This window comes from Arvicola amphibius, chromosome 1 (genome assembly GCF_903992535.2).
Source record: "Arvicola amphibius chromosome 1, mArvAmp1.2, whole genome shotgun sequence".
NCBI classification, from domain to species: Eukaryota; Metazoa; Chordata; class Mammalia; order Rodentia; family Cricetidae; genus Arvicola; species Arvicola amphibius.
The window spans coordinates 169,957,652-169,981,098 of NC_052047.1; the positions used below are offsets into that span (position 1 = coordinate 169,957,652).

The following is a 23,447-nucleotide window of genomic DNA, read 5'->3' on the forward strand; positions in this document are numbered from 1 at the left end:
CTTTAATCTCAGCACTAGAGAGGAATATAAGTCAGGATAAGACAGGAACTCGCTCTCTTTCAGTCTGAAGTTTTTGTAGAGGCAAAAGCTCTCTAGTGACTTGGCTACTGTGCTTCTCTGATCTTTCAATTTGAACCCAAATATCTGTCTGAGTTTTTACTTATTTGTGCCACAGCAAATGTTAATGAATTCATTGATCCTTATTTCTAAGCAGAACATAATAGTCCCAAGCATGGCCCCCTGGTGCGCAGACAACTGTCCCAAGGAAACGACTTAAAAGCCAGATGAGGCGTGGGGAATAACAGCTGGAGAGGAAGGGCTTTGAGGAGGAGCTTGGTCCGACAGAGAAGAGGGCTGGGTGATGTGCTATGTCCAGCAGGTACGCATGCAGGCTGGAGAGATGTCCGTGGGGTCTCATCCCCTAGCGTAAGGGTTTATTATTTTATCCTCAGTGCCCCTGGAGGATTACACTGGAGCGTGAAATTTTTGCCACTACTGAGGGAGAAAGTCAGGAACGAGAGGGGTGCGTTCACTCATGGAGATGGTGGGACAGAACTAATGGGAGATCACCAACTCCAGTTGGAATGGGACTGATGGATCATGCGACCAAACCCGTCTCTCTGAATGTGGCCAACAGCGGGGGCTGACTGAGAAGCAAAGGACAATGGCTCTGGGCTCTGATTCTTCTGCATGGACGGGCTCTGTGGGAGCCTTCTCAGCTTGGTCGATCACCTTCCTGGACCTGGGGGGAGTTGGGAGGACCTTGGTCTTAGCATAGAGTGGGGAACCCTGATGGCTCCTTGGCCTTGAGAGGGAGGGAGGGGAGGTATGGGTGGAGGGGAGGGGAGGGAGGGGGGAGGAGGAGGGAAGGAGATGGAAATTTTTAAATATAAAAAAAATAAACCATGAGGAAAAAAAAATAAATAAAAGCTTTACTGAATGGCTGTGCAGTAAAGGATGGGGGAGGGGAAGTGGATAGGAGGATGTTTATCAAGTGTGCTTTATTGCTCAGGTGCACACATCACTGACCACTGACGCCATAGGTGTAGACGGCAGCTCTAATCTTCACAGGCTGTGCCAGCTGAGGTTGTTCGGCTTGCTCCTTGCAATCAACCTGAAGGAGATGCGCACACAGGCTTTTAAAGATGACCGTGTCCATGAGTAAATCGAGCTTGGGAATAAAACCCATGCTTCTTTTTCTCTTTGCGCAACTGACTTCTCTGCTGGTGACAAATCTGGAGTCACCCATGCGGTGGTTTAACTCCTGTGTTGTCACCCTGAGCTTGGATGTTATGTCCACTCAGACCTCCAGAGCCCTAGCAAATGCCCGAGTACAGTGACAGGGTTCGTCTTGACACCTTGACTGGAAGGTACAGAGATTGTCACGGAAACTTCATGCTCAGGTGGGCGGGAGCTTCATCAAAGAGCGCTCTGAGGAATCTCTGGCCCTCGGATATTTATTTTTAAAGGCTGCTATTGTTTAGCCCACCCTGCTTCCTTTGTAGTGTCGTTATAAAAAGCACAGATGATTAGCCCGCTGGCCCAGCGCCAACATCCCTGCTCACTCCTCAGAGCCTCCTCCTGTGGTAAATAAAGAGCCAGCAGGTGCCATGAATGTCTAAGGACAACCCTGAGCTCTGTCCCTGTTTCCAGGCCACAGCCCAGCCTCAAAACTGTCCCAGGTTATGAATGGAGATCTTGCTCTGGGCATTTTCCATCCAATTCCATCATGTTGGTCCTGGTGTCCTCTGCCTGGTGACACCTCCTGCTCCTGAGAGGACCCTGAAGTATCTCATTATTAAATAGTATGGAGAGCTTTCTAACCTGCCACAGATCTAGCTAACCTGTCTAAACAATAATCAATAAATAAGCTGGGCGGTGGTGGCGCACGCCTTTAATCCCGGCACTCGGGAGGCAGAGGCAGGCGGATCTCTGTGAGTTCGAGACCAGCCTGGTCTACAAGAGCTAGTTCCAGGACAGGCTCTAAAGCTGCAGAGAAACCCTGTCTCGAAAAACCAAAAAAAAAAAAAAAAAAAAAAATCAATCAATAAATTTTGTGGAAGTGGGAATTATAAATGTCTCAACAACTCTGAGGAAGTGGATGTACAGTAATGAATAACTAAAAAAAGGTAAGGAACCAAGCAGTGGTGGCACCTGCCTTTAATCTCAGCACTCAGGAGGTAGAGGTAAGTAGATCTCTGTGAGTTCAAAGCCAGCCTGGGCTACAGAGCAAGTTCCAGGACAACCAGAGCTACAAAAAGAAACTATCTTGAAACACAACAAATAAGTTGAGGGACACTGAGAGGTTAAACATGTTCCTTCATGGACTTTTTTACTGGTGACAAGTATTCTCATTGGCTGCTCCGGGAGCTGCACCAAGCCACCATGTGTAGGAGTTTCCTGAGGAGACTGCCTGCTTTGCTCTGCTCAGCTGACACCGTGGACCTGTGGTAGCTAGGGGATAACCTATAAAAGTGTGACTCTTCCTGTCACGTGGAAAGCCTGGAGTACAGACATTCAGAGTACTTTACTTAGCGCACAGATCTAGTGAAGAATAAGGCTCAGGACTGGAGGTAGCAGGGGACCACATACAACAGAATGCAACTTACTGTGGAGTCCTCTCTCCGGCCTCCGTGATGAGAAGGTGAAGAGGGTTCAAGGAGTTTCCTTAATGGCGTTGAGTCTAAGTGTGTTCCCTTGACATGGTTGAGTGCCCACTTCATGCTGAACAGTCTGGTAAGGTGTGGAGATTGTGCTGTGTTGTCCATATGGTCACTTATGGCTATTTGAATAGAGATTCATTTCAACTAAGTAAAATTATAATTCGGTGCTTCAGTCTCTTAGACACCTGGCAAATGCTCGCCAGCCATATGTAGCTGAGGCTACTTCAGTGGACAACGTAAATACAGTTTCTACAGCACAGGAAGGTCTGCTGGGCAGGGCTGCTCTGGAGTTCCCTGGCACATGGAGGAAGTTGATGTGTCGTGCATGTGCATGAGAATGTGGTCTTTGGGGTGAAACCTGCATTGAGAGCCTAGCTCCACTGCTTCCTTTCCCAGCGTGGTGGCATGCTGCAAAGCCCATCTGAGCCTAAGATTTATCCTCTCTAAAAATGGGCTAATAATGCCTACCTCACTGAATTAAAATGAAGATTAAGGGATATCTGTGATCAATGTGCAGTCATGGCTCAAGACAATGTCGGTTGCCATCATCAGCATCTTCTACAGATATGGGGTACTTATATTCTCCAGACAGACGTTTCATAATCACGGAACTCTGTCTTTGTCTCTGTAATAGTTCTGAGGATATAGCTGTTTTTCCTATTCTCTGTAGTAGTCATCAACACCCTCCCACCATGGTACATTGTAAGGCTCCCAAAAGCCTGGGCTTGGGAGCTGTGGTTCTCTCTCATTTTTATGAATACAATGGGAGAGAGAGTAGGTAATATAGAGAAGTATGCCTGTTGATTTTAGGAAAATTTTTGTCTGGCTGGGAAATGTGAATAACCAAGGCAGATGGGGAAAAATGGGAACAAAGCTCTTCCTGAGGGTGAGCCCGAGACAGGCACTGCAACGACTCAATATATCGATTTAAGATATTTCCACCAAGAATCCTGTTTTTAGAAGCCTTTTGTTGCCAGCTGAGTCCTTAAGTTGAGGCGGAGGCACTGAATTCATGGTGGTGAGAGGTATTTCATTTCCTGGGAAGAAGAAACAGAGAGAAAGGGGGAGGAACCAGAGATGAGCTTGCCCCACGTGGTGGGGTGGGGGGGTCTCTGTAAACACCATGGCCAGCAGAGTGTCGGTTCCAGGGAGTGTTCATCCAGGAAGAGTCAGTCCAGGGAGAATCGGTTCCAGGGAGAGTCAGGTCCAGGGAGTGTGGGTTCCAGGAGGCTAAGAAGGAAATTCGGCTCAGTACGACTCAGTGGCTGATGCTGCTTCAAACATGGAGAGTCTGAATCAGAGTTATTTATTTTAGGTATATTTAAGCACAGCACAATTTGGAGGGAAATTTTCCTGGTGATAATTAACTCAATCCCTTGGGCACAACAAATCTTAAGGCATGACTACATCAAAACTCTTGTAAAGTACATGGGACATCTTCTATAACGACAAGCTCATTCATTTTTGAACTGTGACCTTCATCTCTCTGAGTGTTTTGGTTATTTCTACTATTGCAGCTGCTACTTTTGAATGCCTTCTTGTCAGGAAAAGTTCTCTTCAGCACACCAAACTCTATTTTAGGATGAGAAGTGGCTTCCCTTTGCCGTTGTCTAGTGACAACCTCTTCCCTTCCCCCTGCTGCCCTGAACTCCAGGCTTTGCACACAGTGGTGGGACATCTGATGTTAAAATGAAAAATCATTCTCTATGGTGACACTTTGGCTTAAAATAGGATTCTCAGCTTGGAAATCAGACCATGTAGAATTTGAAATCTCTAAACTACAGCCTGCTGCAGAGTTTCTCAAGCTGTCCCCTCTCTCTCCCAGAAACTCAGAGAACATCAGTCGACTCGACTTGTACAAGCATCCCTGGGGAAAATGCTTCTAGCAGAGACAGGTGCCTCCTGCCTGTAACACAGCCATCCCTTCAAACAAACCTCTCAGGCCTAGACAACATTCAGTTATTTCTGGTGGCTAAGACTAGTTGAAAGTAGACCTAACAACATGGCCATTATGCCTCTTGACTTTCCAGCACCATGGAAACTATTCATGTCCTTCCAGCCGTATATTTTTGAGGTATCTCATAGTAGCCAACATTATAATACATTGTTCACCTAGGAATAAGTTTGGAAGTCATGAAAAGAGCTGGGACATGTGCTAGGGTAGACAATGAAATTACCATGGTTTATGATTGTATTAGGTTCAGAGACAATCTGAAGATCCAACAACAAGGGACCAAAAAGCACATTATAATCCAGCCACGTGTCAAGACGATTATGTATGAATTAAAATTACCTTTAGAGTATGTTTATGACAGTGAAGACTAATACTTTTTTAAAAAGATTTATTTATTTATTATGTACACAGTGTTCAGCCTCCATGTATGCCTGAAGGCCAGAAGAGGGCACCAGATCTCATTACAGATGGTTGTGAGCCACCATGTGGTTGCTGGGAATTAAACTCAGGACCTCTGGAAGAGCAGTCAGTGCTCTTAGCCTCTGAGCCATCTCTCCAGCCCCCAAGACTAATACTTTTATGTTAACTATAAAGTTATCTATGTTTACAAAACCGAGAAGAAAATTTAGTAGAATGTTAACTATGGTTGGTGAGATGAAGTGTGTTTGTGGGCAGGGCTGATTAATATCTATTACTTTCATAATTATAGACCCATATTATCTTCTTAGTTTGAGCCTTCTGACAGAAAAGACAGAGAGACCAGTGGAACTGTGATTTGCCTGGTGTCACTTAAAATAAGATCATTAACTCGGTTCAAGATAAATGGTTCCTCAATACTGAATTTCAGCGGGAGCTTATCTCTGCTATTGAGTGATATTACATATGTGTTCTGACCAGTGTCTGTATGTCACCTACAGAAGGGATCTCCTTCTATTTTATGACCAACCCCAAGAAAACCAGAGGCCATGGCCATGGAAGTGGGCAGTGTAGGGAGTCTGTGCCCCCCCTCCCCGGCTTCTTGAATTCTGCATTTGCAATCTTAAAATGTTTGCTATGTCGTATAAACTGTGGGGTGCACACCACTGCTCTACTGAGGCCCTAGTGCTGGAAATCCACCCTTTAACTGTAGTATGACCTTTCTCCTTCTCCCTCTAGGTGTCGCTGCCCTGGATTCCAACGTATCTGGAAAGATTGGTCTGCGTGCTGTGGTGTATTACTTCTGCACCACCCTCATTGCTGTGATCCTCGGTGATGCTTCTTTCTGACTCCCTCTTCCTCATATGTATTTGTAACTTTGTGTTCAACCGTAATTGGGCTTCTTAAAGTGCACATTTTAGCCAGAAGTCAATATTGTGCAAAATTATCCTGGGCTATTACTCCCTTCAAGTCTTCATAACACCTTTTCTGTAAACAAAGTGTACTGCAGACAGAATTTTGACTGTGGTTCTGGGTATCAAAGTCTCTAGTAAAAACAGAGAGGAAGTGACATTTCTGTGCTCTGTCAGTATCACTGGGGAGAAAGAAGTAAGGCCAAGAGTCTATATAATTTTAAGCCAGATAATTAACCTGGAGTTAATTATCATTACTAGAAGTAATAGAACATTACTAGAAGACAGTTCCGGAAAGGTTGCCGTGTATCTGCAGGTAGAAATAACAGAGAGACATCAAACAAATGGTGTGCCTGTGCTTCAAAGCCTTCTGTGGCTGATATCATAGACTGAAGAACAGGGGGAAGACTGGACCCAGTGTATCCAAAAGCAGTTCAGGAAGACTTCTTTTCTGCATGCACTCTGGCTTCTGGTGGGGGGTGGAAATTAGGGCTTAGCATTTCCTTGGGAACTTGGGGCCCTCCGTGTCACAGTATTGCCTTGACTACCATGTCACCTGGTTCTCTAAGGGCCGACCCAGGATACCAGCTGCCCTAGAGGGTTTTAATTCTGTTTGAATACTGTCCTTGGCTATAGGTATCGTGCTGGTTGTGAGCATCAAGCCTGGTGTGACTCAAAAAGTGAGTGACATCAACAGGACTGGCGAAAGCGCCGAAGTCAGCACAGTGGATGCCATGTTGGACCTGATCAGGTAAGTCTTGCCAGTGGGTGATTTCCTCGGTGGGTCATCTGTATAGTTGCACAAAGCCCTATGAGTGATTGAATACTCTGATGTCTTAACATTTTTAGGTGTATATTAAATGATGTCTGTATGATGCACATATGTGGAGGTCAGAAGACAGCATCAATGGTTGACCCTCTCCTTCTGCCTTATTTGAGTGAGGGTCTTTTTGTTGGCTTCTGTGCTGTGCATGCTAGGACAGCTAGCCCTTGAACTTCTGCAGATTCCCCTGTACCTGCCTCTATTTTTACCGTATAAGTACTGAGATTATAAATATGTACTACCGTGTCAAGCTTTACATGAGTTCTGGGGATTTGAACTCAGATCCTTATGTTCATGCAGCAAGTACTTTACCCACTAAACCATCCCCCAATTCAATATTTTTAATAATTTTAAGTTAATATGCATCTTCATTTTTCTGTAAATTTCTACTTGCCCAGCATGGTTCCGAAAGCAATGGATAGAAGAGGCCCCTGTCTGAGGACTTAGCATCGACAGATATGCAGGAAATATCCTTGCTACATAAAGATGCTGGGCAGAACTGGATGGTCAGTTCTGGGGGTTACTTGGAGAAATTCGTGGTTTTAATTGCACAGAGAAACTCTCTTTTCTAAAATGGTCAGTGCCACAAAAAAAAAAACGAAGGAATTTAAAGTACCAGCTCAAGCAGAACAAATGTAGAAGTTACAGAATATGTCCATGTTGAGCAGTTTGACAATGTAGGACCATGATTGTCTCTACTTGTGACTATCTACTGTAATTTCATATGATTTCTGCTGAATTTGCTAACTTATAAATCCATTGTTAGAATCACTAGGTTCTGTTCATAGAGTGGAGCAACCAAATCATGAGAAACTGCCAAGAAAGCCAAGTACTTAAGTCCTTAGTTTTCTCTTTATGTTTCAACTGTCCCACCATACCTAACTCATCTGAGAAAATAGTCACTTGGATTTCCTGAGTCTCCAAGGCATGAAACATAGCTGTTTATAGGATCTATACAGGTTTTTTCACACCCATATATCATTGGCTTATGCATTTAATTCAGTAATTATGATAGAATTTGCAACTGGCAAATACAAGAGATTGTTATAAAAATGGAAAGATACAGAAAATCAAACAGCTGCCTTAACTCTGTATCCACCTGCCTGTACAGCATTTCCCCAAGAACAGCAAGGGTGTCACTTAAAGAATCTGTTAAGTGGCGGTTGGCTAGGAGAGACTCAGCAGGGGGCACTCTGCAAAGCAGAGCCCAGAAGAGAAACCGGAATATCCATCCTGTGCTAGTCTCAATTCTGTTGACATGCAGTTCAACGACCAAAAATATCTGTTTCCCTGATATCATCATGTTCTCCGTGTCTCCAACAGGAACATGTTCCCTGAGAACCTGGTTCAAGCCTGTTTTCAGCAGGTAACATCCATGGGTTTGTTTTGGGTTACCCCTCCATCCCCATGACCCACTGAGACTTCATTTTCTCCAACAACACAAGAAAAAATGAAATTAGCCCATCAAAATTTGAGAGCAGAAAGTTCACCTGTGGATGATGGGATTTCAGGTGACTCCTGTCTTTAGGACCATGTCAAATACATGCCATGATTGGCAGCTCTCTTCTCATGTATGCTCTTCCCCTCACACAGAGAAAAGCAAGCATTTGCTGACATGGTCTATTTTATTTGTCTGTATTTGGGAAAGCCATGTTATATTTGTAAAGAACTTGGACTTCCTGCAGATGCAGTGCATGATGTGGGAGAGTCTTCTGTTTGAGTTGATTTCATTGGCTAATAAAGAAACTGCCTGGCCCATTTGATAGACTGCCCCTTAGGTGGGTGGAGTAGACAGAACAGGAAGAGGAAGTGAGTTAGAAGGATCAGTCAGATGCCACGCCTCTCCTAAGTTAGTCAGACCGCCGTTCCTCTCTTCAGAGTGAAGCCAGACGCAATGAAGCTCCAGCCCAAGATGGACATATGCTAGAAACTAAACGGTAAGGCACCACTTCGTGGTGCTACACAGATTATTAGATATGGGTTAATCAAGATGTGAGTAAGAGGCTGAAAATAATGGGTCAGGCAGTGTTTAAAAGAATACAGTTTCCGTGTAATTATTTTGGGGCATAAGCTAGCCAGGAGGCTGAGAGCAGGGCGGCTGGAAGCTGCCCGTAGCTTATCACTACAAGTGCAGTGGCCAGAAGTGCTGTCCGTCTCTTCCTTTCCATCCTCTTCATGGTGACCATTGGTGTCTAACCCACACCATGTTGGCCAGTCCACCCAGAACCAGGACTTTTTCTGAACATCATTAGGTGTCTGTTGCTAGAGCTCTGCAGCAAACTCATGGGTGTTTTAGAGTTTTTTTTCTCATGAATGTTTACCACTGTCTTCACCCATACTGAAAATCCTTTTCTGTTTATCTGGGCTCCTTAAGACAGCTGAGTCGATCACAAACTGCTGTGTTCATTTACATAAATTACATGGACAGAGACCTCTATATATGCCAACAAAAGTGGCGATTGCATCGCTATCCTGCAGTCCTCATCAGGAACAGAACCACCTCTGTTTAAGGGGTGCCTTTGCAGCTCAGTTCCAGTGGTCGTTTGGAGTTTTCGGAGTTGGCAGAGATTCTGCCTGGGGGACAGTTCTTCTTAGCAGCATAATATAGTAGCTTTTTTCACAGTCCACCATGACTGAAGCCTCACGGAACCAAACAGGGCTGGCTGAAGGGAGAAATTCAACAGGAATCTCACTCCCAGCACAGCCCTGGAGGAACTGGGTTGATTTGGACACAACCACCCAGTTACACCTTTCTCGGAACTTATTAGTCACCACGACTATTTTTATCAAAGTGCTAAAGTTATTTTTCCAGATTAAAGACGATCAGTTTATAAAAACAAAAATGATTGACAGGTCTCTCCCCGTCTGTGAAAGTACCTACAGATAAAACTAGCTTCCTTTTGCGTTATTTCTTCCCTCAAGTTCCCCTATCATAAAAGGGGGAGCGCATCCTGGTATTATTGGGATTTGGGTTTTCAGATCCCATTTTTAGTTCCAGTGCCTCCTGGGAAGGATCATCAAAACCTAGAAGCAGCAGATGTACCATCAGTAGAACCCTTAGGTGACAGATATTTGGCCCAAATAACATCCCTGTGGTGTAGCCCCAATTGAATGCAAAAAAAATTGTTTTACTTTGTGTGCACTTGCTTTTCTCCAACGTGCAGTACAAAACCACGCGTGAAGAAGTGAAGCCTGTCAGTGATCCTGGGGGGAACGCGACAGAGGTGTCTGTCACCACCGCCATGACAACAATATCTAAGGTACCATCTGCCTCCCTACCCTTCCCCGGCATGCATGTGCCAGTCTTGAGTGGCAGGAAAGAGAAGGCGTTGAGTTTTTTTTTTTTTTTAAGACGTTCGGTTTTATTACGCACAGAATCCACGTTTCTGAGCTTACCTCTTCTCCTAATGTATCTGTAGCCCTGGGACCTTTTGCAGTCCCCAAGAGTGGCGCAGAACTGCGTCACCCACAGTACCTGAGTTCGAACTGAGGTGGGATGAGGCTAGTATATCTTGTCATTTTGATTTTCATTCAATAAACAAACAAACATCCAAGTTGGTATATGTTTTATCCCACTTTTATTTACCTATCATGCATTTTCCTGGTGATTTCATGATCTGTTTATTTATTTCACTTTATCCTGTATTACACTGAGGATCTCTTTCGCTCACTCTTTATTTATGTGTGTGGGTCGTTAGGCACACTGGGGATTGAACCTTGGATCTCCTGCGTGCCAAGCATTCTGCCCTTGCGCTATTTCCCCAGGGTGCATGCTTTCCCCCCCCCCCCCCGCATACTAACAGCTGTAATTTTGGGTATTCACATACTTCTGCACTTTGCTCAGTCACCGCCATTAACTTCTCTGTCCTGTCCTCCGTAAGAACCCCACCTACTCTCATGTGTATTTGCATGTATGTGTGACTTGACCACTAAGCTGCTTCCCATCTGGAGTCCATATAGAAGAGAAAGAATGCAACATTTGAGTTTCAGTTCCCTCTATACTTCTTCTTCTTCCTGCAAGCGACGCAATTCCACCCATCTGTTTGGATGAATGAAACTCCATGGAGTGTATGCATCACATGGTGATGGAGTTCCTCTCTCCATTCATTTGTCAGTGAGCGCCTCGGCCATATCTTTGCTGTTGTGGCCAGTGCTGCAATAAACATCAGTGTTCAGTATTTCTGTGCTGTGGGGACTCGGAGTGTGTGCCCAGGAGTGGTGTTGTTGGTTATATCCGCAACGCCTCTGCGTCCTTGCCAGCAGTTGGTTCCTTAACAGCGGCCATTGTGACTGCGGTAGGATGGACTCTCAGTGTACTTTTAACTTGTATTTCCCTGATGGTGATGCCCTCTGCAGAGAAAATATATGTTCTATAGAAGCTTCAGGCACGAGTACAGTCCTGTTAGCTGTGAATTCCATGCTAATGAATCAACATATAGAAAACCAGACGTCTCTAAACAGAAATGCACATTAAACATCATGCACTGACTGCTTGATATGAACGATGTAACAAGACTCCTGTATTTCTCCGTGGAGCACTAACATGGTGACTGTGGGGACTTTATAGAAGATGACTACCATGAATAAAAAGCATCAACTATTCATAGAGATGATGATGAGCCTTGTCACCTTACCACAGCCACTCCCTACAGCTGGGTACTTTGGGGTCTATGTTTGCAAGACTATAAACATAGAATACGGGTCCCTGGTTCCTTGTCTCAGTCTCTCCCCTGTATGTGACTCTAAGTCCATATCATCTTGGACTTCAGAAGGATCTCATGGCATATGTGCCAGGTTCTCTACATGGGATCCAGCACTGCTCCAGAATGCAACCAACTCATGCCTGTTCTGCCATGTAAGAAACACAGTGGCCTCATCTCCATTCAGAATAGATTTCCATCATCAGAGTAGACCATAAAGTCATCAAGACAATCACTAGGCTCTGAGAGCTATTGAGGTTTCAGGATTGGGGCATCACATTTGTGGGCCTGAAGTGACACTTTGTAGGCCCATAGGAGACTGCTGAAGTATAGTAGACTTCATAGTAGCCCCGAAAGAAGTATTTGTTCTGGGTTTAAAGTGGGAGAAAGAAGTGGGAAGGGGAGGAGGGAGATTTAAGGGGAAGACTATTCAGGCAACTTAGTAGTTAAATTGAAGCTGGATATGATAGTGCATGCTTATAAGCCTAGAACACAAGAGGTTAAGGATCACCCTGAACTACTGAGTGAGTCCCTGTCTAAATAAATAAGTAGGGGCCTGGAGAGATGACTCAGTAGTTAAAAGCACTTGCTGCTCTTCCAGAGGACCTGGGTTCAGTTCCCAGCACCTACATTGGGTAGCTCACAACTATCTATACTCCAGCTCCAGGGAATCTGATACCCTTTTCTAGACTCCATGGGAATCTCCACATACATAGCATAAACACACACGTTCATGTGCGTGCACACACAAACATAAAAGAAACAACTAAGTGAATAAATATAATTTAAATTCAGTAAGCCATTGTTGACTTCCTGCTTTCTACTGCAAAAAGCCTTCATCTCTCCCAACTATGGCCATAGGCCCTCTGTGGCCCGGCTTCTACTTGCCTTCCACGGTGAGGGTGGGGCTCTCTTCTGTGTAGATCCACCCTTTGCTTGCTCCTTATTCCAGATAAGATTTCACAGTTTTCTGAGCACCCTCCATACTGGAGTTGCTTGTGCACATTAAGAGGATAGTGGAAGAACAGATATCATGTGACATGTGACAGATTTGTCACATCCCCGGGCAAATGAGTGATGAATGTCATCATCAGAGAAACCAGGGTGCTTTGGGAGCATTATTGGAGCAGGCTACAGAAGCCCAGTCATCACACCTTTGGCCTATGGCGTGCATCTTCTGTGAATATGCTCTGTCTCTTGGGTACTATGGTACCTTGAAAGAAAATGGCCCACAAAGAGAGTGGCACTATTAGGAGGTGTGGCTTTGTTTCAGTGGGTGTGGCCTTGTTGCAGGAAGTGTGTCACTGTGGAGGCTGGCTTTGAAGTCTCATATATGCTCAAGCCACACCCAGTGACTCAGTTCATGTGCTTGTCAATCAAGATGTAGGACTCTCAGCTCCAGCACCATGTCTGCCTGCACACCTCCATGTCCCACCATGACAATAATGGACTAATCCTCTCAACCTGTGAGCTGCCACCTCAGTGAAATGCTTTCTTTTATAAGATCTGTGGTGGTCATGATGTTTCTTCATGGTAATAGAAACCCTAGCTAAGACAGGTACCCATGCCTCACCTAGCTTTCCCTAACCTCACAGACAGCATTCATGTCCTAGTTTCTGTGTGACTCTTGTAACTCATACTATGGCTGTGCGGTTAAGATTCTAACACCATCTCAGTATTGGCTCAGGTTTCTCACAGCTCATCCTGTGTCTCCAGTGACATTTTAAAACCTTGTGCTGTAGCCTGTGCCGTTGGAACATTCTAGCTGCACCATAAACATTTGTTCTGTCGTGAATAAGAAATGACAGGTGGTTCATCATCATAATTCTTTATAGTCCTGGTCTGCCTCACACAGATTATGTTGTCTGTTAGTAAACCGCATGCTATCTTTTGCTCAGAATAAAGAAGTGATTCATAGCATCAGATGTCTGGCTAGTTTTTATGTCTTTAAAATCCCAACGGTCACCTCAGACTGAAGGCAGTGATGAATGTCCCTCAGCTTCATTCTCAGGAAGGAACAGATGGTATAATGTCCTCCAAATGTTCATGCTGGTAAACACCGTGTAGTTCTTGCATTATTAATCTCTACCTTTTAAAAAGAAGTCTCCAGATGTAGTTAGTGGTTAGCCCTAGAAAATGCCCTGATCCTAAATTTCACAAAATTTCACAACATTCAGCATTGGAATTTTTCAAAAGACATGTTCACAGATGGGCTTGTTAAAAAGAAACAGCAACCCCATAAACTTCAGTGGCGGGGACTGAGCGTTTCATGTGTAGGCTTCCCTCACTGTCATTATACCTCTGGTTCCCAGAATGCTTCAGTGGATTCTCATTGTTTTGACCCACAGAACCAGACAAAGGAATACAAAATCGTGGGCCAGTACTCAGATGGCATCAATGTCCTCGGCTTGATTATCTTTTGCCTCGTCTTCGGACTTGTCATTGGAAAGATGGGAGAAAAGGGGCAGATTCTCGTGGATTTCTTCAACGCGTTGAACGACGCGACCATGAAAATCGTCCAGATCATCATGTGGTGAGCAACGCCGACTGACACGGGTTTGCTTCCCCTGAAAACACCTTCTCAGAGCTAGGAGGAAGAAGCTTCCGTTCCTCAGCCGGCCCTTCCTAGAGAAGGCACACATTTAAGATCAAGATTGGTGTTTTAGCTAATTTCACACCTTCCTTGGGAATTGACAGACTCTTAAAGTCTGTCAGCCATTGTCTCTTCCCTCATAGGCCTGGAGCTACCCAGTATTCCTGTCAGAAGGGATCTGAGAAAGTTCCTGGGGTGTAATGAAAACAAGGTGCTTTTCTTTTTAGGCGCTGTGCAGAAATGAAATTCAAAATATCACAAGTGTGCTAGCTTGGGTATCACCACATCTGTACAAGAAAACTGTCTTCCAGCATCCAGTGATGCCACCTGTCTGTCCTGTCTCTGAGATGCCCCAAAGTTCAGCTTTCCTGGGCCACTCTTCCCTGCCCTAGCTTGTGTGGAATTGGTTCAACATTTTATAATCCAAATGGTAGAAAGCGAAAACAAAATAGCTGGTGGTAACAGCCAAGGAAGTCACTTAATCCCGTTAAAACCTCAGCTTCCTTGCCTGTTAGATAAAGAGAGTAAAACCTACCCCAGGGCTAGGGGAACAATGCCAGTAAGAAGCTTCCCAGGCAGAAGACCTAGCTAGCTAGAGCTCCACATGGAGCCGTTGTGGTCACAGCACTACTGCTGCTATTGCCTCTACTGGTGACATCTGAGAAGCAAGAGGATCATAGCTGGAGAGATTTCGCTCACATGCGATGAGCAGATATGATCGTCACTAGGGTGTGTGTACACTGTTTGTGTGCTTTTGTAGTATACTTTCTGACCGGCTGCCCTTCATTGGGGGAGGGGGGGCGGCAGCAGAATGAAGAGAGCATGCTGACACTGGGGACAGCAGTGCATGCTGAGCTTGAAGCTGAAAGCTTGGCTTCCTCATTGCAGGCCTCCCAGTGGCGTGAGCATGCGCACCGAGCAGTCCTGCACTGTCTTCTTCCCTCCCCAGCAGCCTGTCTGAGAAACGCTCCAAAGACTCAATTGTGTCTTTCTTGTGCTTGCTTTCTAGTTACATGCCCATTGGCATTTTGTTCCTAATTGCTGGGAAGATCATTGAAGTTGAAGACTGGGATATATTCCGCAAGTTGGGCCTTTACATGGCCACTGTCCTGAGTGGGTACGTCTGACTGAAGAGAAGAAATAGAATTCCCTGCAGATGCACTGGGGCTGCTGTAGAAAGGCCAGGGTGTAGCTGGTTAGATGGCTTTTCTCCCATGTGCGGGGGGAAAGATGGGGTTTGGCGCTAAGAGAGCATCAAGGTTGCCCTTTAACAGCTGTATCGTAGGTGGATCATGCTGTGCTAATTGCCAGCTCCTGGCAGAACAGCTTGGACCAGACTTTGCCATAGTCTCTGTAGGTTGGGTTTAAAACAAGAGAAGAACTCATTTGTAGGCTCTTGGGGCTGGCTCCTGCCCTGTCCTTCCTTCCAAGCAGGAAAGAATACCTCCCACATACTCCAAGGCTGAAAGAAATTAGAAGGACCTAAATAAATTCCATCTCGAGCATGTAGGACTGGTTTTGGTTCTGATGTTCTTGCTGGGCCAGTAGCTACTGCTGTGATTTGTGTCACTAGGGTTATCAGGCTATTTAGTAAGTGTTTGAGACCTTTCCGAAGCCATCAAACAAATAGGAAGGTGACAGGGTTGAGTCCCTTGCATATTTCTCACAACGCAGCTGGTGGCTCCTTCAGAAGAGACATCATAGGTTATGAATGGTGCCACTAAACACCCTGCCAAGGACAGAACGGTCCTACCTACTGAGAAATGTGGAGCAAGAGAATGAGCAACTGACATTGCTTTGCTTTCCATGGGCTAAAACCCCCAGCCTGAGCCATCAGCTTCCCTCTCAGACCCTGGCTACACTGCCGAGTTCCCACAACACAATATTAGTTGGTAACCCAGTGTACTGGAAACACAGCTTTTCAGCCAGCCAGCAGCAGCCTGGTCCTACCGTGGGAAGGTCAGAGTTGAACTGCTAGACCACAGAGATCAGAGAGGTGGGGCTTCTACCTTCTATAGCCCTGCACTGGAGCTGCTGAGACAGACAATACCACGGGGTGGGATGCGCAGTGATGTGGCTGAGATGAGTCCTTTCATAATGGGGTTCTGTTGAGTTCTTGTCTCTTGCTCTATTTATGTTTCTAACAGACAACTAAACGTTTTAGCTAAGATCTCATGAGTCTCTGGACTAAGAGGACTCTCTCCCCAGACCCTCAAGGTTCCTGATTGTAGTAATCACTGCTTATGATTCGATCTTGTCTAACTGAACTGCCAGCTTGCCACTTACATGTTCACACCATCTGCTGGCGGGTCTTGTTTAGTCAGCCCCGTTTAGATTAACCTGTAGATTCTTATGTGAGGTACTTTGGGAAGGCAGGAATAGCAAAGAAATGAGGGTCAGACCTAAAGTATAAGTTTCTCTTTATTGCAAGTCTGACTTCCCTCTTAGATAGTAGACACCATTCCTGAGCCTAGTCCAGTGCACAGGGTGGGGTGGGTTGTGATGAAAGCTATAATGAGGTAGCAAGGTTGGGGACAAATGTGATCTTGAAGGGAGGATCAGCTCAGCCAGGGAAGGTGTGGAAAGGAAGAACAATTACCTGAGGTTTAAGGGGGGCTTAAAAATTCCATAGGGGAGAGACAGAGAAACAGAAAGAAGGGAGAATGAATTCTGTGGAAGGCAGCAGAGAAGAACAGCATTGCACACTGAGTAGGAATTGTCGATTAGAGATGGAGATGATTTGACCCTCGGTGAGCTTGGAAATCTGTTCGGCTATATGATTCACTGACAACTGTGACAAAGGGTCTCATTTGCTGATCGAGTCTTGACATCCCCAGCTGTGGAATGGGGCCATGGTTTCGCGGTCAGCATCTGCATCTCATTGGGTCTTTATGAAAGTTTAAAGATGTCATCATTTTAAAATCTGATTGAAACCCGGGCTCAAGTCCGAGGAAGTGGCACTAAGACTCTCTCCCTCTTGCCTGCAGGCTTGCAATCCACTGCATTGTAGTACTGCCCCTGATCTATTTCATAATCGTGCGGAAGAACCCTTTCCGATTCGCCCTGGGCATGGCACAGGCTCTCCTGACAGCTCTCATGATATCTTCCAGGTAACTAGAAGAGTGTCTTGGAGGAGCCTCCAGACGATGCTTCGTCAGCTTTTGTCACTTGGTGAAGATTACTCCAGCTTCTGGTTTGGATAGACCCCGTTGAGAGATGGCGCCTGTATTCTCTGTCCATCTCCTTGAATGTATTTCTCCACCCTTTGGAATACTTCCTACACTCTTGCGGTGGCCTGATACTGAGAAAATATTCTGGTGTAACTAGAGGTAGTGGTAGCACCTTCCGATTCCTGGACTGGCCAAAAGTACCAGCATAAAGGCTAGAGGGGACCTGGATTCAAGTCCCAATACCCACAGAGTGGCTCACAAATATCTGTAGCTCCAATTCCAGGAGTTACAAGACCCTCTTCCAGCCTACAAGGGCACCAGACACAAAGACATGCATTTAGGCAAAACACCCATACACATAAAAATAAGAATAATTTTTTTTTAAATTACCAGCGTGCTTTGGGGCTCTTGATTCACTTTTTAGAACACAGGGATTCTTTTTGGGTAGAGACTGAGGCCTGGCATTCTTAGACCTAAATTCTTTTCCCTTGTTCCCACAGTTCAGCAACCCTGCCGGTTACGTTCCGCTGTGCAGAGGAGAAGAACCAGGTGGACAAGAGGATCACAAGATTCGTGCTGCCTGTTGGTGCCACCATCAACATGGACGGCACTGCGCTCTATGAAGCCGTGGCAGCTGTATTCATTGCACAGCTGAATGGCTTGGACTTGAGCGTTGGGCAAATCATCACCATCAGGTGAGGCATGGTCTGACTCTGACTGGCATCACTGCTGCTTGGACTGCCTCAAGTAAACATGCTCCGGGAAGACAGACCAAGAAGGACCCGGAGATGGGATGTTCTATTGGTTGATAAGTTTCATCTTGAAGACAAGGGGTACACTCATGGGACACGCAATTCCTGCTTCAGGATTTGGGTAGCTGAAACATCTCTCTGTTTAGCTTAGTGTGACCAGTAGGTGCCAGACAGTGCCAGGCACAGATTAGACACCCAAGACTCAAATAAGTATCTGCTCCTGTTCTAACAGAAGTCCCTGGTGGGTGAAGGTTAGAAGATACCCAAATAAACGATGGATCTGTGGTAGGGCTCTCACGGAAAATTGACAGGGGGTCATGGATGGCCCCAGTAAGGAAAGGATCAACTGTACCTGGGAAAAAAACAGAATGATTCCTAGAGGGTCAGGGAGTACAAGTGAATCTTAGATGAGGAATAAGGACTTAGTAGGAAAAAGACAAAAGCTAAGAGCTCAGAACAGCAGAAGTATCTTACAGTTTAATCAGAGTCCAAATTCTTTGGCCATAAGAGCCGTGTGTGGAGGATCTAGTATACCAGTTTATCATATCATGAATAGATTTGCATTTTAAAGAGGTAATTAGTAGTACGATGGGAAGCTTGGATGGGAGCAGGGACCACAAACTGGATCAAGTTGCTAAACAGCCTATATCAAGACATACACAGGGCACACCTCTGGATTTGTCTACCAAAGGGCCACCATTTGGATTCGGGCTAAGGGACAGGAAAAGGCTGAGATGGGTAGTTTGAATTTGGATTTGAATGCTTTTAGGAATTCTAGGGCTTGCCAGGCAGTGGTGGTGCATCCCTTTAATCCCAGCACTTTAATCTCTGCAGAGGCAGGCGGATCTCTGTGAGTTCAAGACCAGCCTGGTCTGCAAGAGCCAGTTTCAGGACAGGCTCCAAAGCTACAGAGAAACCCTGTCTCAAAATATCAATCAAACAAATAAATAAATAATGAAAAATAAAAAAGAATTCTAGGTGACTGGAGTGAAAATTCAGCAGTTAAGAGAACTGCCCTTCCAGAGGACCCAAGACGTTAGTAGCTCAAGACTGCTAGCAATCCTCCATCAGTCTCTGCCCTTCATATATGCCTGTACTCATATGCAATTATTCATGTGTGTACAAGCAAACACACACACAGGCAGTGGTGGTGCTTACCTCTAATCCCAGCATTCAAGAGGCAGAGGCAGTTTTGAGTTTGAGGCCAGCCTGATCTACAGAGGAAGTTTTAGGACAGCCAGAGCTATACAGGGAAACCCTGTCTCAAAAAAATCAAAAAAATAAAAATTTAAAACATCAGATTTTTTTAAATTTCAAATGTAGATATGATTAAGAATATAGATCTGAACTACAGACCAAAAGTCAGGGTCAGCCACTTAATGGTGGCCATAGGACCCGTGGGTGACAAGTCAGGATCCTGTGTCTGAATCAGTAACACTGTGACAGTTATAACCATAACCCTGAGCAAGCTGTCTGAGTTCTCCAAGCACTGCTTTCTCATCTGTAAGTGGAGAAAATAATACTGCCTACGGTTTATTCAAACATGTCAAGAGGATGTGAGGTCTTATGGCTTCACGGTGAGTCCCCACCTGTTAGGAATAGGTGATGTTATTCAGGAAGAGTTTGTAGAGAAGAGGAAACTGAGGGCAAGGTCTCAGAGAATTTTATTAGAGGTAGGTAGAAGGGAGAAAAGGAGAAGGAGAGGGGACAGTGGGAGGTGGGAGGAAGCCAGGAGCATTGTGGAAACCTAGAGACAAGTGGTTTATTTTTAAGGACTGAAATGGTTCAGTGTCTGATGCCAAAAAGAATTCGAGGGAAATGAATACTGAGGAGGTGGTAGAAACGGCATTGTTGGGTTCTAGCCACTAGCCCATTGGATTTCCAGAATAGGTGTTGATGTCATCGTAGTGAGGCTGACAAGGGCTGCAGGAACAGAGTCATCTTCTCTGCTGGTTTCAGTGGTAAAAAGACAGGACATGCAAGGTCTCAGCACTCAGCCAGGCTTTATTGAAAGCAAACACATACACACACACACACACACACACACACACACACACACACAAAACCACGCACCAAAACACACAAAGAGACAGGCTCTCCCAGTTAGGAGAGAGGATCCAGAAGTCAGAATCTGAGTTTTCCTGGCAGAGCTAAAACTTTCACATGTTTGAAGGTGGGATTAGTTCCCTCTCTCCCTCAGGATTGGCTGGTTTGGGCTGTTGCCATAGCCTGGGTAATTCAGACAAAGAAAGAAAAGCTGACTGGTTCCCACCATCAGAGCCCCCTCCCTTTATTTAAAAGTCAATACCAGATGTCCCTTCCTTCAGGACAGACATCAAGTCTTTTTCTTTTTTTTTAAAAAAAAAAAATTTATTTATTTATTTATTTATTTATTTATTTATTATACAATATTCTGTCTGTGTATATGCCTGCAGATGGTTGTGAGCCACCATGTGGTTGCTGGGAATTGAACTCAGGACCTTTGGAAGAGCAGGTAATGCTCTTACCCTCTGAGCCATCTCTCCAGCCCCTCAAGTCTTTTTCTTAAAGAGGGAGAAGGGAGTCAGTCATTTTAAATGTTCATGGGAAAGTACATTAATCAACCTAGGGCTTTGCTGTCTGCCTGCTCACCAGGCAGCTGCCGGACTCCTGGTCCCTCAGGATGCTCACCCAGCCCTGAGTAGTGGCTGCTGCACTCAGAGTGCCCTGTGTACTGATCCTAACAGAAAAGCAAAAGTATTTTCAGTTTGCTGCGCAGGCACCATTCTGATCATTATAGCGCTTCATCTACATAAAAGCCCTGCAGACATCCAACCTCCCAAATCCAGGCAAGGAGTTGAGATTCAGAGAAACCCCTTGCTGAAGAAAACGCTCATCATAAATTGGCAGAACCAGGAACGTAGCCACGTGTGTCTAACTCTGAAACCTGTGTCCACACTACGTCACAGTCCAGCAACAATCCCACTGCGCCTGCATGCTAGGAGAGAACATTGTATGTCAGAAGCTGAAAAGGCTTTGCTGAAACTGGATATGTCGGAGCAGATGAATAGGTTTTCATATATTTCCCCTTATCTGAAGATACAATGTTCTGAAGGTCACACCAACATCCGTCAAATGACAGAAGTTTTGTGAGCAAGGTCAAGACACAAGGGCAGGCTGAATGGATTCTGAAGCCCAGCTTCAAGCTTGTAAGGACATGGCTAACCATGACATGTTGAGGCTCCCAGTGGGGATCAATGAGCCTGGGCACATATCTATTCTGACAAAGAAAACTCGCTGATACATTGTTTAATTTTTTTTTCAACCAGCATTGAAATAAAGTTGGGTTTTCCAAAGAGGACTTAGGAAGGACAGCCCTGATGGATGATGTAAGCCTAAAACTCGTAGAGATGCTGGTACAGCTCTAGAACTCTTTAAGTCACTGTAAGCCAGTAGCCATAGCCACTAAAGGAACGCATACTGGGCAAGAATCCTGGCGGGTGTTTGACCTGTGAGCAACCTCTAGAACACAGCACCAGGCAGATGAGCGGGCAGCAGAATCTGTTTTCTGAGAATTCGGAGACCTTTGGGAGCCAGAGGGATCTGCATTTGCCGCTAGATCCAGGCTTCAGCTAGTTGAAGGTCATTAGTTTTCAGCCCACCCGCATCCAGGAATGGCACTTTAGCCTGAGGGTGAGGCCACAGTTCCAGAAACCACTGTGGGTGTCCCTGCCTGCTCATTCAGTTCAAAGTCGTTTCAGGGCCCTGTGAGCCTTCATTTCTCCAGAATGACCCAGTTAAAATAAACAAACTGCTGGTGAGAGACTGCACATTGCCAGGAGAAAAAAAAATCCCTGTGCCTTATTCTGTGTGCTCAAGGGAGAGCGTGTCCGATACATGGTAATGAAGCTCCTCCAGCTACCTACCCTGGAGTCCAGAGGTCTCCTTTTGCACAAAGTGCACCTGCTGGAATGTCTTCAGGAGCGCTTGTACCTTGGATGGAGTCACACAGTGTCTCAATTCAATGCCCCAAACAGGTGTCCTTGGAGAAGGCGAGAGTCTTGTGGTATCGGAAAATTACATAAAAGCTGCTTAACCACGGCTCTATCCTCTGCCGTCACCTCAGACATCCTTGGCCGTCAGATACTCCAGGGCCCCTCTACTCCCCTTTCCAGGCAGCAGAAGGCCCTGGCACATACTGAGGGTTCAGTCAATGACCGAGCAGCAGAGACTGAAGGAGGAAGGCCCCCAGTGAGAGGGATCTGACACTTAGGATGGGGGCATTGGATAGGTAGATAAAGCCTTGCACAAAAGCTCCTATAGGTAAATTCCGACTGTCCTGAGTAAGACCACTGCAGTTTTGATGTCACTGGCTGTGGTTCTATACTTCCTTGCTTTAGGGTGATCTGCCAAATGCTCTCCTGCTGCCATGACACCCTGCTCCTCTGAAGCCCCAGCAGCTCCCATCATATGATATATATGTGTTGTGTAATATGTGTGCGTGTGTGTGTGATGGATTGTAGGCAGATAAATAGATACACATGAGTCAAAACTGCTTAACAAATAAGTACTAGCTGTCCACTATAGGAACAGAACAGTAACAGCCACAGAGCCTGTTTCAGGCCTGAGGCCTTGCTGGGAGAAAGAGAGATCTAACCCTTTCCTGCCATTGTGTTTTGGCTACAGTATCACAGCCACCGCTGCCAGCATTGGAGCTGCTGGCGTGCCCCAGGCTGGCATGGTGACCATGGTGATCGTGCTGAGTGCGGTAGGCCTACCTGCTGAGGATGTCACCCTCATCATCGCTGTGGACTGGCTCCTGTGAGTTGGACTGAATACCCCTGCCTCCGCTGGGTATTCCCAGCCATACAGAATCTTTGTTATGCCCTGCTTTTCTCCTGACATTGCCTAATGAGCCATCTGTTGCTGCTTTCATTTCCTTTTGGCGAAACCATCTGATAAAATGCTTAAACTTAACTCTTCATCACTTCGGCAGGGGTTCTCAGAAGCCAGTGAGCTCCATCAGTTCATGGTGTATCTGGTGACACTTAAAGTTAGGGGACAAGCTTAAATACAAGACAATATAGTGAAGGGGCGGGGCGAGGCCCCATAGCCATCCCACGTATCCAGCCCCAAGTTAGCTTCGTAAACACAGCACCAGCTGCTTCAAAGTCCCTGCACCCGTCCTGGTATCTTGGAATCCTCTGGGCTGGTGACAAGAACAAAGGTTTAGCATATGACTCTGTTTAAATCCTCATCGGGTATCTTACTAGGTTTGGGATCTTGGGCATGATCTTTAACCCCTCTGAGGCCCAACTGCATTATTTATGAGAAAAGTTATGCCAACCCCAGTGGCTTGTTGTAGAAACCAAATGGGTTCATATGAGCCAAGTGTCTAGAGGTGTGCCTGGCAGTTCAGTAAAGGTTCAACATAGGGAAAGTTCTATTATGATGGCAATGAGTCAAACCACTTAGGCAAAGACAG

General features: G+C 45.6%; 1 protein-coding gene across 1 annotated transcript in view; it reads left to right on the top strand.

Moving 5' to 3' along the window:
- The window catches only part of Slc1a1 (solute carrier family 1 member 1), a 79,058-nt gene that overhangs the window by 51,691 nt on the left and 3,920 nt on the right, over positions 1 to 23,447 (top strand). Inside the window, exons 3-11 of the mRNA XM_038327810.2 lie at positions 5,773 to 5,865; positions 6,582 to 6,696; positions 8,092 to 8,134; positions 9,933 to 10,028; positions 13,817 to 14,001; positions 15,071 to 15,178; positions 17,049 to 17,171; positions 17,732 to 17,926; positions 22,649 to 22,783. Of these exons, the coding sequence (XP_038183738.1) occupies positions 5,773 to 5,865; positions 6,582 to 6,696; positions 8,092 to 8,134; positions 9,933 to 10,028; positions 13,817 to 14,001; positions 15,071 to 15,178; positions 17,049 to 17,171; positions 17,732 to 17,926; positions 22,649 to 22,783 (1,093 nt within the window). The remainder of the gene's footprint in view (positions 1 to 5,772; positions 5,866 to 6,581; positions 6,697 to 8,091; positions 8,135 to 9,932; positions 10,029 to 13,816; positions 14,002 to 15,070; positions 15,179 to 17,048; positions 17,172 to 17,731; positions 17,927 to 22,648; positions 22,784 to 23,447) is intronic.